This window comes from Erpetoichthys calabaricus, chromosome 18 (genome assembly GCF_900747795.2).
Source record: "Erpetoichthys calabaricus chromosome 18, fErpCal1.3, whole genome shotgun sequence".
In the NCBI taxonomy this organism is placed as follows: domain Eukaryota; kingdom Metazoa; phylum Chordata; class Cladistia; order Polypteriformes; family Polypteridae; genus Erpetoichthys; species Erpetoichthys calabaricus.
Window position 1 is genome coordinate 33302735 of NC_041411.2, and position 14456 is coordinate 33317190.

Genomic DNA, 14456 nt, shown 5'->3' on the forward strand with positions numbered 1-14456 from the left:
GATCTCTACCTCGGGCGGCACGGTGGCACAGTGGGTAGCGTTGCTGCCTCGCAGTTGGGTGATCTGGGGACCTGGGTTCGCTTCCCAGGTCCTCCCTGCGTGGAGTTTGCATGTTCTCCCCGTGTCTGCGTGGGTTTCCTCCGGGCGCTCCGGTTTCCTCCCACAGTCCAAAGACATGCAGGTTAGGTGGATTGGCGATTCTAAATTGGCCCTAGTGTGTGCTTGGTGTGTGGGTGTGTTTGTGTGTGTCCTGCGATGGGTTGGCACCCTGCCCAGGATTGTTTCCTGCCTTGTGCCCTGTGTTGGCTGGGATTGGCTCCAGCAGACCCCCGTGACCCTGTGTTCGGATTCAGCGGGTTGGAAAATGGATGGATGGATGGATGATCTCTACCTCAGGGTGATACTTTTTCCACCTTTTATGTACTAGGCCGATATATATAGCCATTATGTATCTGTTTCATGTGTTATATTTGAAAAAATTGGAAAAAATTACATTTTGGCTTCAACTTCAGGTCAGTTTCATACGGTAGCTACCTACACGAAATAAGCAGAGGTGCTCAAAATCTAATTAGCTGTATACATGAGCATCAAACACAGCCTGGTCACAACCGATTAGAGTTAACTTACCCAGTTTGAGTGTGCAGAGGGTACAGGCATCCAGAGTAGCATTTTGTAGAACTGTGGTTCTTAGACCTTTTTTTTGTCACATCCCAATTTTGCCGAATCTCCGTCAACAGTAATCCAAGTTGGCTTGGTGGGAGGGTGGGATTGGGTTACACTCATTTGAGAATCACCAACACAGGTCATAGCAATGGCCTGTGGCGACCCCTTGCAAGTACTGTTGGGAAATCACAGCTAGGTGTGACCAAAATTCAGACAACTCATAGTTTAAGAACCTATACTGTAGAATCTTGAACAAGATGTGATAAAAATATAAAGAAACGTGAATAAAATTATAGGTACATTTTTCAACTTTCTTTCAGGATTTTAAGACTCAGACACACACAGGTTATGCTGAACAGTAACTCTAAACCAGGGGTCCCCAACTCCGGTCCTGGAGGGCTCCAGTGGCTGCAGGTTTTCATTCTAACCATTTTCTTAATTAGTGACCTGTTTTTGCTGCTAATTAACACCTTTCATTTTAATGGATGTGTTTTTTAATATTTGTTCCCGCGCATTTCTTCATTGTTCCTCTGAATTGCTTCATTTCTATCCTTAAATGGCACCCAAACAGAAATGAAATGTGAAGTGAGTGAGCCAAGAGAAGACCAACTAAGTCAGGGCCTCAAACTCCAACCAGTTTCACTCCAACCAGCTGCTTAATGAGGTGCCAAGTCTTGTTGTTAATTAAACTCGTTCTTTAATTCCATGGCTTGTTGCTACTCTCCTTGTGCAATGGCATACATTTCCAACACTGTTGATTTTCTCTTTTTCTAAGAGCACTGGCAAATTGTTTTGGGGACCAGAGCAGATCAGCATTCCTGAGACCTTCACCTTTCTTTATTTCCAGATATTGTATGATCGACAATGTTGGTCACGTCTTGCTGGTCATGTTTTGGTTTATTTTTTGTCTCATTATTGTTTGGCTGCTAATTAAGGAAAAACAGTGCACTAATTAAGAAAAGGGTTAGAGTGAAAACCTGCAGCCACTGGGGCCCTCCAGGACTGAAGTTGGGGACCCCCGCTCTAAACTGACCCTTTGTAAGTGTATCCGGTGACAGCCTGGCTTCCTCTCCAAGCGTAAGGCCATGTCACATTTGACGTCTTTTCCAGCAATTTTCAGAAATGACCTTCATTCATATGATCTTAGTGAGTGTCGGAGGCAGTAGGTGGCACGTTCCTGTGATGGCCTGTTACATATCCATCCATCCATCCATTTTCCAACCCGCTGAATCCGAACACAGGGTCACGGGGGTCCGCAGCCTGTTACATAGTCTGACATAATGAGTGACTCTGTCCAACTAGACTGTGAATCACTCCAACAGTTTGGTTTTGTTTTTAGTTATAGGGTTGGCTGTCTGTGTGCACGTGAGCTGACAACCAATAACTACTCAGCGAGAAGTGCAATGCATAGAATGCGGCAACGAGGAACAAGGTGATGTTTTGGAACTCACAGATGGAAGAGAAGTTTGTTGATCTGATGTCTCATGTTTTCATCTACCATGACAGAATTATAAAAGGAAATAAAGGGCACATATTGCATCCAAACTCGTCATAAAGACAGCACACGATTTGGCTGTCAGAAAAAGGGGCTAGCGTGACTGTACTGAAAAGCCATCTCGCATTCCCTAAATTTGAAAGGCTTGCATTTCTCTCTGTTATAAAAAAAAAAATCTTGGAAGGAGATGAGATGTAACTGTATCAGAGACACTTTCACGTCCCGCGAGATGAGTCTTTGTGCTAAGCGATGTAACTACGCCCGGGTTCAAAAGCTCCGCGAGACAACAGCTTATGCAAAGAGTTTTGGAAAAGTCCTGCGTGATTATGTTAGACACATTTCTTGTAGAGAGAAAGAAATGATATTCACTCACGGGCAGATATACGTTGCATTGTCACAATGTAATTCCAAACACGAAATCAAAATTCAATGCGCTATTGATGAAAAGGTAGAAATGAAAAGAGATTGAATATATTGACATAGGTGATATGACAGAAGTGAGCTGTGCGAGATGCAGATCATGATGGCACGGCAGCAGCAGCAAGCCAGCAGCTGATCGAGCAAAGAGGAGGTAAAAAAAAAAACTGTATGTGTTTCCCATTGTGTCACCGTTTAAGAGGGGGTTTCAGAGGAGCAATCGCATCTCCTTGGGGTGCGTTCAGCCCCCCTCTTCACAACGCGAGCAGCAGAGACACGAAGTGGCTGGCGCGTAGCACAGGCAGAGTCGAATGAAGCGAGCACGGGGCAAAGCCCCCCAGTTTCACTTATGTAAATTTGGCATGGTCTGGCAACAAGTAGTCATCCAGGGTAGGGTAGTCGTACCCAATAACTAGAAGTTGAATAATTTGTCACCTTGTGCTAGATGCTGCCAGGAAAAATTAGACTTATCCAGTTCCAGGAGACCAGAAACAGCTTTAGTGATGCCAATTTGCCGAACATATTTAAGATGGAGAAAATCCAGAGTACCCAGAGGAAATCCCTTAGAAGTCACAGGGAGAAAGTCCTGTACCCCACCATCTTGTTTCAGAAATGGATGGCTGTATTTTGCAGTTTCCAATGTGGCCACCTGCACTAGGGCTGATATGAGACTATCAGATGGCATCTGGTCAGCAAGACATCATACCTGGGGTGGGTGGTCATTACCTGTTATTTTTGGGTGCAATCAATGCCTCCTAACTAGTAAGAATGAGTTGAAACAGAATTGGTTTCTGCATGTCACAGTGTGTGTCTTATTACAGGTTCTGACCCATTCACGGGTGCGAGACGGCATCTGGCTCACTCCAGAGAACATCAGGGAGGTGTACGCTGGACTTAAAGCTGATCCTGATGGAGATGGTGAGTGTCTGGATTTAAAGTGAACCCTTGGTCATGCAGGAAGCTGCTGGCGAAAGCAACGCCAGGCTTGACGTGATGCATGCTGACACGTGTCATAAAACCGGATGGGACCCCTCTAGTCTCATTAATGCACAATATACCACGGCCTTCCCGCTTTGCGCCCAGCAGAATCTCCCCCACTGTTACCAGCGGAGACACTCAGACCCATTTCCAGATGGGAACTTCCTTCAGACAGGCGGATGTGCACACAACCGTGAGTAACAGCCGCCGCAGCTTCTTGTTTAACCCTCACTTATCCACTGGCCCTGAACTCGCCTCCTGCACAACTGGTCGGTGTGGCACCTCTCTGCGCTCAACAGCTTTTTTTATTTGTGGAATCTGAGAGAAAGTTCTATTGCTGTTCATTCCAGGGCTTCTCAGTCTTGAGGAGTTTAAGAAGCTCAACTCCAGTGCCTTTCAGCACTTCATGCAACAGCGAGGGGTAGAGAAGAGCCAGCTCGTCCGGAACAGCAAGCACACGTGGCTGTATCAAGGCGAGGGGGCACATCATGTACTACGCCAGCTAAGGCAGAGGTAAGTGCTAAATATTTAAAAGTGGGGCGGGGGGTAATTGTCGATGACATGCAAAATTTGTTCCAGTACTGAGGCTCAGCTCACAAGTGGGTAAACTAAAATGAATGCTAAGTCTTAGGTCTAGGTTGACGTTTAAGGGAAGAAAGAGGTTCACAGCAGACTAGGAAGATTAATGCAATGCTGGATCTTGGATTGAATGGAGGAGACGCTAAAGGGACCCCCAGGACTTAAACAAAATGAGAAGTGCCCAAAGGGTATTCTGGGAGCTTAAATTGAATTTGGAAGAAGAGTAATAAAATGCTGAGGCTCCGGCCATGAGGGGAGGCCCATGGGAATTCTGGTTCTTGAATTGAGTAACAGGAAGAGATTGAGGACTGAAACAAACGCTGGGTCTCAGATGGTATCGGGAATGGTTTTCATTATTCATTTTTTGAGGAGTTTTTGGACTTCTTGGTGGGTATGCTGGGGTTTGTGAGGTCAAAGAATTTGATTAAGGCATTTATTTTTTCCTATTCTGGTTCCTGACTAATGTGTAATTTTTTAGCCTCTTATCGTGGTGCCATTTTGAATATTAACAAGCGGCACCGTCTTATGACTTTCGCGTCGGCTGTTTGCTGAGGCAACCTCCCAGAAGTCCCCAGTAGCATGCTCCTGTGGTGTCATCGGCGCTACCCTTTAAAATCGGTCAATTATGCGCTGTTTAGGTATCTGTGTTTTGTATAACACTAGAAGACTTAATGTGTGCTTTTCTGTATTTTCGTTCTAAGTTTTGTGACTTACTTTCCTATTCACGATTCTGATTCTTGTCTCCTGTTTCTGACTTGGCGAAAGATAGCTTTGTCTCTTTGGTCATAGTTCTTGTCTTTGTTCTGGTTTCATCCTCTGGTCCTGAAATAAAAACTCATTCTCATTCAGCAGAACAGATGGAGTACACGGCTGAATTGACCACTGGGAATAAAACCTATTATGGGGTGAAAGGAATAAATTAGAGAATATGAGGTGTCTGGCGTTGAAGTGACAACCAGTAATAACACTTGAATGTCATCAGTGGTATGATTCCTGCAGGCTCTCAGGCTCTAATTCTAAGTCTAGTCTTCCCTCAAGGTTAGAAACCAATATTAACCTTTTACCCCAAACTCAAAAGCAGGCCTCGGCCTACACAAATTGTGAGAGGGAAGGGCCCAAAGAATGTTCAAAAAATTCTCACAATAATTTTAAAATGAAGGAGGAGAACAATCAGAGCTGGGGCCTTATGTTTAAAACCTTGCTTACATCCCATACTATAATTTTGCTTACATCCGAAAGGCAAAAACAATGTGCAAACGAAAAAATAGATTTATAAAACCATAGGTATGTCACATGCCACACCATTCCTTTATAAATCTCCGATCAACTTAAAACTATACACTCCTGCATGTGCTTTTAGCCATTCTCCATCACCTCCTGTTATTAATCACCTTTTTGAATATTCATGATCTAATTATGCATACATGTCTGCCCACGTTCCTGAGTGATGTCTTTAATGCAAACCATTGAAGAGCAGAGGAAGAAAGGCAAAAAAATGAAACTTAAATGAGTGTGATGTGTTACTGACTGAGATGGAGAATTGCAAAAACATTCGTTTTGAGGGACTCTCTGTGGGAGTCACAAATTAAAAAAAAAACAAGAGTTTGAGCAAGTGACAGCAGCTGTGTGGAGATGGAGAGAGTATTGCAATGTGCCATCATGCAGAATATTCTGAACATATGTAATCGCCTCAACCGGGCAACCCGTTTAATTTGTGTGCTTAAATAAACAAGCGCACAATGGCATTGCATAAACGCACAAAACAGAAAATGCAGTCTCTGGTTTCCAGTTACCAGTCTGTTTTAAAGTGGCTCATCTAAGAGCAGGTCAGTAAATGGGAGCTCCCTCCTTATAGGCTTGGGTCCAAGAAAAGACGCCTATTTCAGTGCTGATCGGCTTTTATGTACGTCATGTGCCCTGTCTATTTCAGAACTGTGGGAGAAGGAAACAGAACAGTTAGCAACAGCGCCACCTCATGTCCCAAAGTGGTATTACCTGCTTGATTTGCTCCCTGAGGAAGCATGCATGACACATGCTAGAAACATTCATATTGAACTTGTAAAAAAACAAAATCAATTTCCCAAGTAAATATCAAGGTGAAGAAGTCAGAAAACTTTTAGAAACCACCATACAGTGGGGCAAAAAAGTATTTAGTCAGCCACCAATTGTGCAAGTTCTCCCACTTAAAAAGATGAGAGAGGCCTGTAATTTTCATCATAGGTATACCTCAACTATGAGAGAAAAAATGAGAAAAAAAAAATCCAGAAAATCACATTGTCTGATTTTTAAAGAATTTATTTGCAAATTATGGTGGAAAATAAGTATTTGGTCACCTACAAACAAGCAAGATTTCTGGCTCTCACAGACCTGTAACTTCTTCTGTAAGAGGCTCCTCTGTCCTCCACTCGTTTCCTGTATTAATGGCACCTGTTTGAACTTGTTATCAATATAAAAGACACCTGTCCACAACCTCAAACAGTCACACTCCAAACTCCACTATGGCCAAGACCAAAGAGCTGTCAAAGGACACCAGAAACAAAATTGTAGACCTGCACCAGGCTGGGAAGACTGAATCTGCAATAGGTAAGCAGCTTGGTGTGAAGAAATCAACTGTGGGAGCAATTATTAGAAAATGGAAGACATACATGACCACTGATAATCTCCCTCGATCTGGGGCTCCACGCAAGATCTCACCCCGTGGGGTCAAAATGATCACAAGAACGGTGAGCAAAAATCCCAGAACCACACAGGGGGGACCTAGTGAATGACCTGCAGAGAGCTGGGACCAAAGTAACAAAGGCTACCATCAGTAACACACTACGCCGCCAGGGACTCAAATCCTGCAGTGCCAGACGTGTCCCCCTGCTTAAGCCAGTACATGTGCAGGCCCGTCTGAAGTTTGCTAGAGAGCATTTGGATGATCCAGAAGAGGATTGGGAGAATGTCATATGGTCAGATGAAACCAAAATAGAACTTTTTGGTAAAAACTCTACTCGTCGTGTTTGGAGGAGAAAGAACACCATACGTACTGTAAAGCATGGGGGTGGAAACATCATGCTTTGGGGCTGTTTTTCTGCAAAGGGACCAGGACGACTGATCCGTGTAAAGGAAAGAATGAATGGGGCCATGTATCGTCAGATTTTGAGTGAAAACCTCCTTCCATCAGCGAGGGCATTGAAGATGAAACGTGGCTGGGTCTTTCAGCAGGACAATGATCCCAAACACACCGCCCGGGTAACGAAGGAGTGGCTTCGTAAGAAGCATTTCAAGGTCCTGGAGTGGCCTAGCCAGTCTCCAGATCTCAACCCCATAGAAAATCTTTGGAGGGAGTTGAAAGTCCGTGTTGCCCAGCGACAGCCCCAAAACATCACTGCTCTAGAGGAGATCTGCATGGAGGAATGGGCCAAAATACCAGCAACAGTGTGTGAAAACCTTGTGAAGACTTACAGAAAACGTTTGACCTCTGTCATTGCCAACAAAGGGTATATAACAAAGTATTGAGATGAACTTTTGTTATTGACCAAATACTTTTTTTCCACCATAATTTGCAAATAAATTCTTCAAAAATCAGACAATGTGATTTTCTGGATTTTTTTTTCTCATTTGGTCTCTCATAGTTGAGATATACCTATGATGAAAATTACAGGCTTCTCTCATCTTTTTAAGTGGGAGAACTTGCATAATTGGTGGCTAACTAAATACTTTTTTGCCCCACTGTATAACAGAATTTTTTGTTTTGACTGTAGCACAGCATTCCTGAGGGGTCAATGGCAGAATGAGGAAAGTGGAATTTAACTTTTTAAACAGTGCTTTGCTTTGACAGTGTGAGTGAACAGGGAAGGCAAGAGGGCATGGCACTAATGGGGCAATGGGCAATTCAGTGAGCATGTGTAGTTCAGCGATCTTAGCTGCCTTCCCTCATTAGTGGCCAAGCATGTCAAGTTAATGCAGCACCCGCATTACCAAGGGTTGTGCAAAGGAAGAGTGGGGTCCGTTTTTAGAGTTTGTGAGAGAGAACAAGATGCCGAAACATCGGAAGCTCATATGAGTGAAATTGTGATAGTAGAGCGAGACTAAAAGGTGGCTAGACAGTCCTTGAACTGGAGAGATGAGGAGACAGAATGGAAGATGATGGCACTGGGCGGGTGGTTGTCCCCTTTTACGAAGTGTGAGTAATTGTAGGGAGCAGGGTCAAACTTGTCCTGCTGCAGCGAGGGGCAGGGCAGACATTTTGGACTGGGTTTCATCCTGCAGACACCGAGGTGAGGTGGCAGAAGCCCAGTCCGGATGCTGAGTTTCTCGAGACTGAAAGCGTAACTGCTGACTGGGAGCAGGTAGTATGAGGAGATTGTCTGAAAGAGGGACTGCGGATGTGTACTGGTGAGCAAATGCATGATGATGGCGTCTCAAGGACACTTCTTTGGTTAAATGGTGATGTATGCAATGTCACAAAGGCGCTATATTGCGCCCGACCCGGCACAGACTTGACACAGGAGGCACTATCAAATACAACTATTTTATTATTCTTCAGCTGGAGGGCACGTCTTCCCCGTAAACCCCCCAGCTACAACACAGTTCCAAGCACTGTTCACAACCAGTACAGCCCAAGCACAAAACCTTCTTCTCCTTGGCACCACCACTCCTCTCTAGCAACCTTGTCCTCCTCCACCCGACTCTGGCCCTCTGAGTGGTGGTCGCTGGCTCCTTTTATAGGTCACCTGGAAGTGCTCCAGGTGCTTGATTACCGAGTTCCGGTGGCACTTCCAGGTGTGACGAATCTGTTGCCCATACGGGCTCAGGAGCCCCAAACACAGCACCTCCTAGCGGTACCTGCGGGACCCAACAGGGCTGCCCCCAACTCCAATTCCCAGGGAGCCCTGTGGGAAACCCAGGCACTACTCCGGCCCAGGGGGACGGCCATCTAGCGTCCAGGGGGAGGTATTGCACTTTCCAGGGCTGCTCCCCCCGAATATAGTGTGCAGGGGCGTCCCGGCTGGGCATGGATGCCAGCCGCCTGCCACAGCAAGAAGGAACATCAATGAATGGAGTATATTGTGATTGCTGCTCTGTAAATGTAACTGTGAAACTTTATCGTTTTTTATTATTTATTGCTCCGTTTACTGACTATTTCAAATTCACTCTTTTGGCCATTTTATTCTGCACTTTTGACATTTCGTTTGAAGTAAATGCACATTTTGCACTCTTTAAACAGTTGATTCTTGTGTCTGTCACTTGCTGTTGGCCCATCCTTGGTAGATGAACTACTAGGAGGTCAACTTTACATCTGAGTGTTGGGTAGGTCCTGTCATGGTGGCCCCTGACATTGACAGTATTAACAATATGGACAAACACCACAATACTCCCTTACCCTGCTACTCTCCCATCGCTGAGAAGTGATCAACGTAATTAAAGGAAACAAAATAATTTAAAATAGACTCGGAGAGCAGCCTAATAGTCGGTCAGCATATAAAGGGAGACTGAAGCACAACGAAAAACAGCAAGGAAATTCCACCATGGGACAACTCTCACTCAGTTACTGATCAAATGAACTTCACTAAGCCAACTCTGAATAGGTAGAGCTGAATGAGCTGCCAATCCGCATTGCAGAAGCTCCAAGAGGACAAGCGTAATGGAGACGGTCTTCCAGTGAGCTCAAGTGACATTGTTAGGTGATCTCCAACTACCTTCTGCTGTAGTACAACAAGGGAGAAAGTAGTGAAATCCAAAGGAAGGAGAACATGGGGTGACAAGGGGATATGCACAGAAAGAAATGAGGAAATGAAAAAAAGAGAGATTTGGTCAAATTGGACCAGAGGGACGTAACTACAGTAGGGGAAACTACCAGAACATGTGAGGGGAGAAGAGCACTAGGGTCATTTAAGGAACAGAGATGACAAAGTGGGTCTTGAGCCAAGCCTATTAAATAACACTTGTGGAGGGTTGACCAAGTGTGCTGGCCATTTGTGTTTTTGGATGAGTTTTTAATATTTCCGAATATGAAATTCCAGCACATTATTTCAATGGAAGTAAGATCACAAGACCAGGTAGTGGGAAAGTTATAGGGGTCTAGAGGAAGTTTTGCAAAGCAAGGAGCAGAGAAAAGCTACAGGTTTGGATTTATGGGATAAGGAAACTGCAAAAGTGTAAAGTAGGCCTGAGACTCCTTACTTGCACTGAAGGGAACACTGGTTCTAATGTCCAGTAGGTGGAATGCTGGGTATCAGACTGTGTAGAAAGTAGAAGAGACTACTGAATTCAAGCCAATGAGGGGATGGCGAACGCTGCATCCCAAACTAAATATGGTGGTACCTGAAAGAAGAATTAGGTCTCAGACTCTAAGGGAAATTGTTGAAAGTCTGGTGGCTAAAATCAAAAGGAGTGGGACTGAGGGGGCTGAAGAGCACATTGGAACTTAAACTGAGTTGGGGGGGTTGATGGGAATGCCAGGTCCAAGGCACAGTATTTGGCTTTAATGCTCAGTATTGGGGTGAAGGGAATGTTGTGTGGCTGGGTCTTCAAATAAGTAGGAGGCAGAACAGACGACTGCGCTCAGACGGTTGGGACAAGAAAAGACCAATGGAAATTTGAAATTCGCAATGAAAGGGGTGGATGAAGGGTAATGCTGGACCTCAGACACAATTTATGGGCTGGAGGAAATCCTGCTCCTTATGCATAAGGGTGGTGAAGAGAATGTTATAATGTTATATAGTCTGGGCACAGACTGACTAGGATTGGGGTTAGGAGGTGATTACGACTGAGAGCAATAATCTTTCCTTCCAGAGGATGGCAGCATCGTGTCAGAAATGTCCTTCAGGACTAGTGTTTGTCTGTCATCAACAGGGTGATCCGTCTGACGCGTCTACCATCTTGGATTGTGGAGAACAGTGAACCTCTGCAGGTCGTACGATATGACCGAGGTGGGCACTATCATGCCCACCATGACAGCGGACCATTATACCCAGAAACTGTCTGCTATCATACAAAGCTCACCGCCAATGCCAGCACGCCCTTTGAGACCTCCTGCAGGTTAGCCATTCTTCCTTTCTCTGCATCATCAAGCTGTGTGTTTGGTCCAGGAGGACATTAAACCTCATTTGGTTGTTTATCTTACCATCCCATTTCCTTGGTTTACCCTCCTGGTCCCTTAATAGCCAGGCTTTTGAATTTTGAATATCAACATGTCAGGTGTCTTTCATTAAATGTTTCTCTACCTCTTAGGGAAGATTTGGTGTCCACACAGATTACATTTCCAGTTTTACAATGCCTAATGCTTTGCCTTTTCAGTATTGCAATGTCTAGTCTCATATCTACTCAATGTCACCATAATCCTCTTGTTACTCTTGATTTACTGTGATGTCCACTGGTCAGCTTCTCTCTGTGTCTCTAAATCTCACAATGTCCAGCTTCTTACCCAATCTCCATGGTATGTTCAACACTTTTAGGTATGTCACAGTTCTTGTCTACCTGAACTCTGTTCCTGGTGGTGGAGAGACTACTTTTCCAGTTGCAGATAACAGGACCTATGAGGAGATGGTAAGATGCCATTGCTGCATGGCCTGAAAAGTATGTCCTGACTGTAATTATTATTGTGGAGTATACTGTGCTGGTCCTCCATGTTCCTGGGAGATTCAGTGCAGGACTACCACTTAAATCCTTTTTGTGTTTTCAGTCTTTAATACAGAATGATGTGGACCTTCTGGACACTCGGAAACACTGTGATAAGGGAAATCTGAGAGTGAAGCCCACACAAGGCACTGCTATCTTCTGGTACAACTATCTGTCTGATGGAAAAGGTGAGAAACTGTTCTGGATGGGTGATGTTCCTCAGTGCACTGGGTCCTGTCCCTCTTGGTGAACTAAGGCTGTCTTCTTCCATTGTGAGGCCTTGGCACTCTGATTACTTGAAGCTTCTCGCCAAGGTCCATATGTGCAGTAGTAGTAATGGTAGTAGGGAACATTGTCTCCATCATGGCAATATGGTTTACTGTCATTGTTATTTATGGTCCCCTAGGCACTGTGGCACAATGTCCTTTGCTGTTGGCAAGGTGGTACACTGTCCACTCCCCTGATTGGCCCCAGCGCCATTTAGTTCACCGCCCATATTGGCTGCTCCTTAGAAGGGACCGCTTCCATTGACCGCTTCCAGTGGCACAGGTCCAAGTTACAGCTAATCTTCCCTTGTCCTTATTCTAATGGCATGGATCTGCTGTGGTTTGTTGTCTCTTTCAGGCTGGGTAGGAGACCTGGATGAGTATTCACTGCATGGCGGATGTGTGGTCACCCAAGGCACAAAATGGATTGCTAATAACTGGATCAATGTGGACCCAGATTTTCATCGACAAGCCCAATTTCAGCAGCTAATGGCCGACCTGGATTCTAGAGAGGTCCATGAAAATAGAGATGATGAGCTATATAGAGACATGCAGGCAGAAAGGGACCACCCCCAGAAGAACAAAGTCTACTCTGATCAGGATCTCCACCAAGATTTATAGCATCTCACATTCTCTTGCCATGCCCCCATATGCCATGCCTTACATTTTGACCAGAAACTTCAGATGTGACCCACAACTTTGATTTTGGGCAGACAGCATCACTTGCATATGTTGTGTAATTAGAGATGTGTGATGTCCAGAGTCTTCATAAAGTCACCAGGGAGCGACATGCGCTAGACAGTCAGATCCAGCCTGGGCACCACCCTATAAACTTGAATCTGAAAGTGGCGCCGTTCACCGTACGACTTGAGGAAACTAAATGTCTGAAGAAGCACCTTTTAAGATGCCTGTAATCAGTCTGTGGAGCCCTGCATTCTGGAATCATTCCCAGTAGAACCTGCTTTGTGGAGTCTCCATTTTGAATGAATCTTCAGTCTTCATTGGCAGAGCCGGCATTACTGATCCCTCTTTGGCACGGTCTGCATTTTTTTTTTGCTTTGAGGTCCTCCATCACATTGTATTCACTGAAGAGTAGGAGAGAAGAAGACATCGCGAACAAAGCCTGCATTGTGAAGTCTGAATGAAGAACACTTGGCTTGGAGTGCTTGCACTGAGAAGACCTTGCATGCTTTATGAAGTCTTCACTGGAGAGCCTACTTTGAGATCCTTCTTAAATTCTGCCCATTGTAAAGTCACATTTTTAGAATGGTCGTATACCGCTCCCCTCAATTCAGAGGAAACCCAAGTAGATACGTAATCCTTTCACCAATGAAGAATGGCGCCTATGTGTCAGGTCACACTGCCTAACGTCCGCGTAATCAGAAGGCAGGTGTTTCTGCTGTACAGCAGCCTCGATTTCAAGCAGCCCCTTTTATTTAACGTGTAGTGATATTCCAAAGCCAGAATGAGATATCTAACAATGGAGGCTCCGCCATGGTATGGCACAGACGTTTATAATTGAATGTCGCCTTTTTGCAATACCCACCTACCCTTTGACCACCAGCAGTGCAATGGCAGAGGCCTCAGCATGCAAGGAGCACAGAGGTGTTCTGTGCTCTCATTCATCTCAAGGCAACATCAGGCAATAAGACAAAGGACAAGCCATGTCCAAAGCCTCAGCAGCCACCACTGCTGCTTTCTCAGTTCACTTATTTATTTTATTTATTTATTTATTTTGTTTATTTATTTATTTATGTATTTATTATTACAATCACTGAAGTGTGCATCAAAATGTATTTTTTCTTGTTTATTGTGCAATGAAATGTTCCTTTTTTCCATTTATTAAAAAAATAAACCAATCAGAATTTTTCTCTTTATTTATTTATTTGCTTGCAAAGTATGCTTGCCATCACTAGATGGCAGTGTGTTTCTAGTTTGGCAGACAGTGGCTGGGTCATTGGAGCTGCTGCCTCACAGATCCAGCACATACACACACTGATTGATAGAACTTTATTTGTCCTAAGAGGGAAATGTGGCTTTTTACAGCAGCTCATGAAATTTTAGAACAAATAGCAATAACTACAATAACCCTCAAATACACACAGAAGAAAATCTCTGACTTGGCTGCCACAGTTCCAGTGAGGCATTATGCAGGCATACTGCTGTTGGTATAACCCAGGGGTCCTCAATCCCAGTCCTGGAGGGCCGCAGTGGCTGCAAGTTTTTGTTCTAACCCAGTTGCTTAATTAGAAAGCAATTCTCGCCAATAATTTAATTTCATGGCTTGTTTGTGCTTTAACTCTGCTATGTCAGGTCATTCTCATATCCTCGATTTTCTTCCCTTTTCTAAGGATATCATCCAAATGATCTGAAGGCTAAAATGGAGGAGTAGTTCTCAGTCCTTCACTTTTCCTTCCAAGTATTTCATTAAACCCAATAGTGCACGATAAATA

At 44.5% G+C, this 14456-nt stretch overlaps 1 protein-coding gene across 1 annotated transcript in view; it reads left to right on the plus strand.

Moving 5' to 3' along the window:
* The window catches only part of LOC114668486 (transmembrane prolyl 4-hydroxylase-like), a 38847-nt gene extending 24979 nt beyond the window's left edge, over nt 1-13868 (plus strand). The window contains exons 4-9 of the mRNA XM_028824257.2: nt 3397-3493; nt 3904-4066; nt 10973-11158; nt 11575-11665; nt 11802-11925; nt 12362-13868. Of these exons, the coding sequence (XP_028680090.1) occupies nt 3397-3493; nt 3904-4066; nt 10973-11158; nt 11575-11665; nt 11802-11925; nt 12362-12624 (924 nt within the window). The 3' untranslated portion in view covers nt 12625-13868. The remainder of the gene's footprint in view (nt 1-3396; nt 3494-3903; nt 4067-10972; nt 11159-11574; nt 11666-11801; nt 11926-12361) is intronic.
* The last annotated feature ends 588 nt before the right edge of the window (nt 13869-14456 follow it).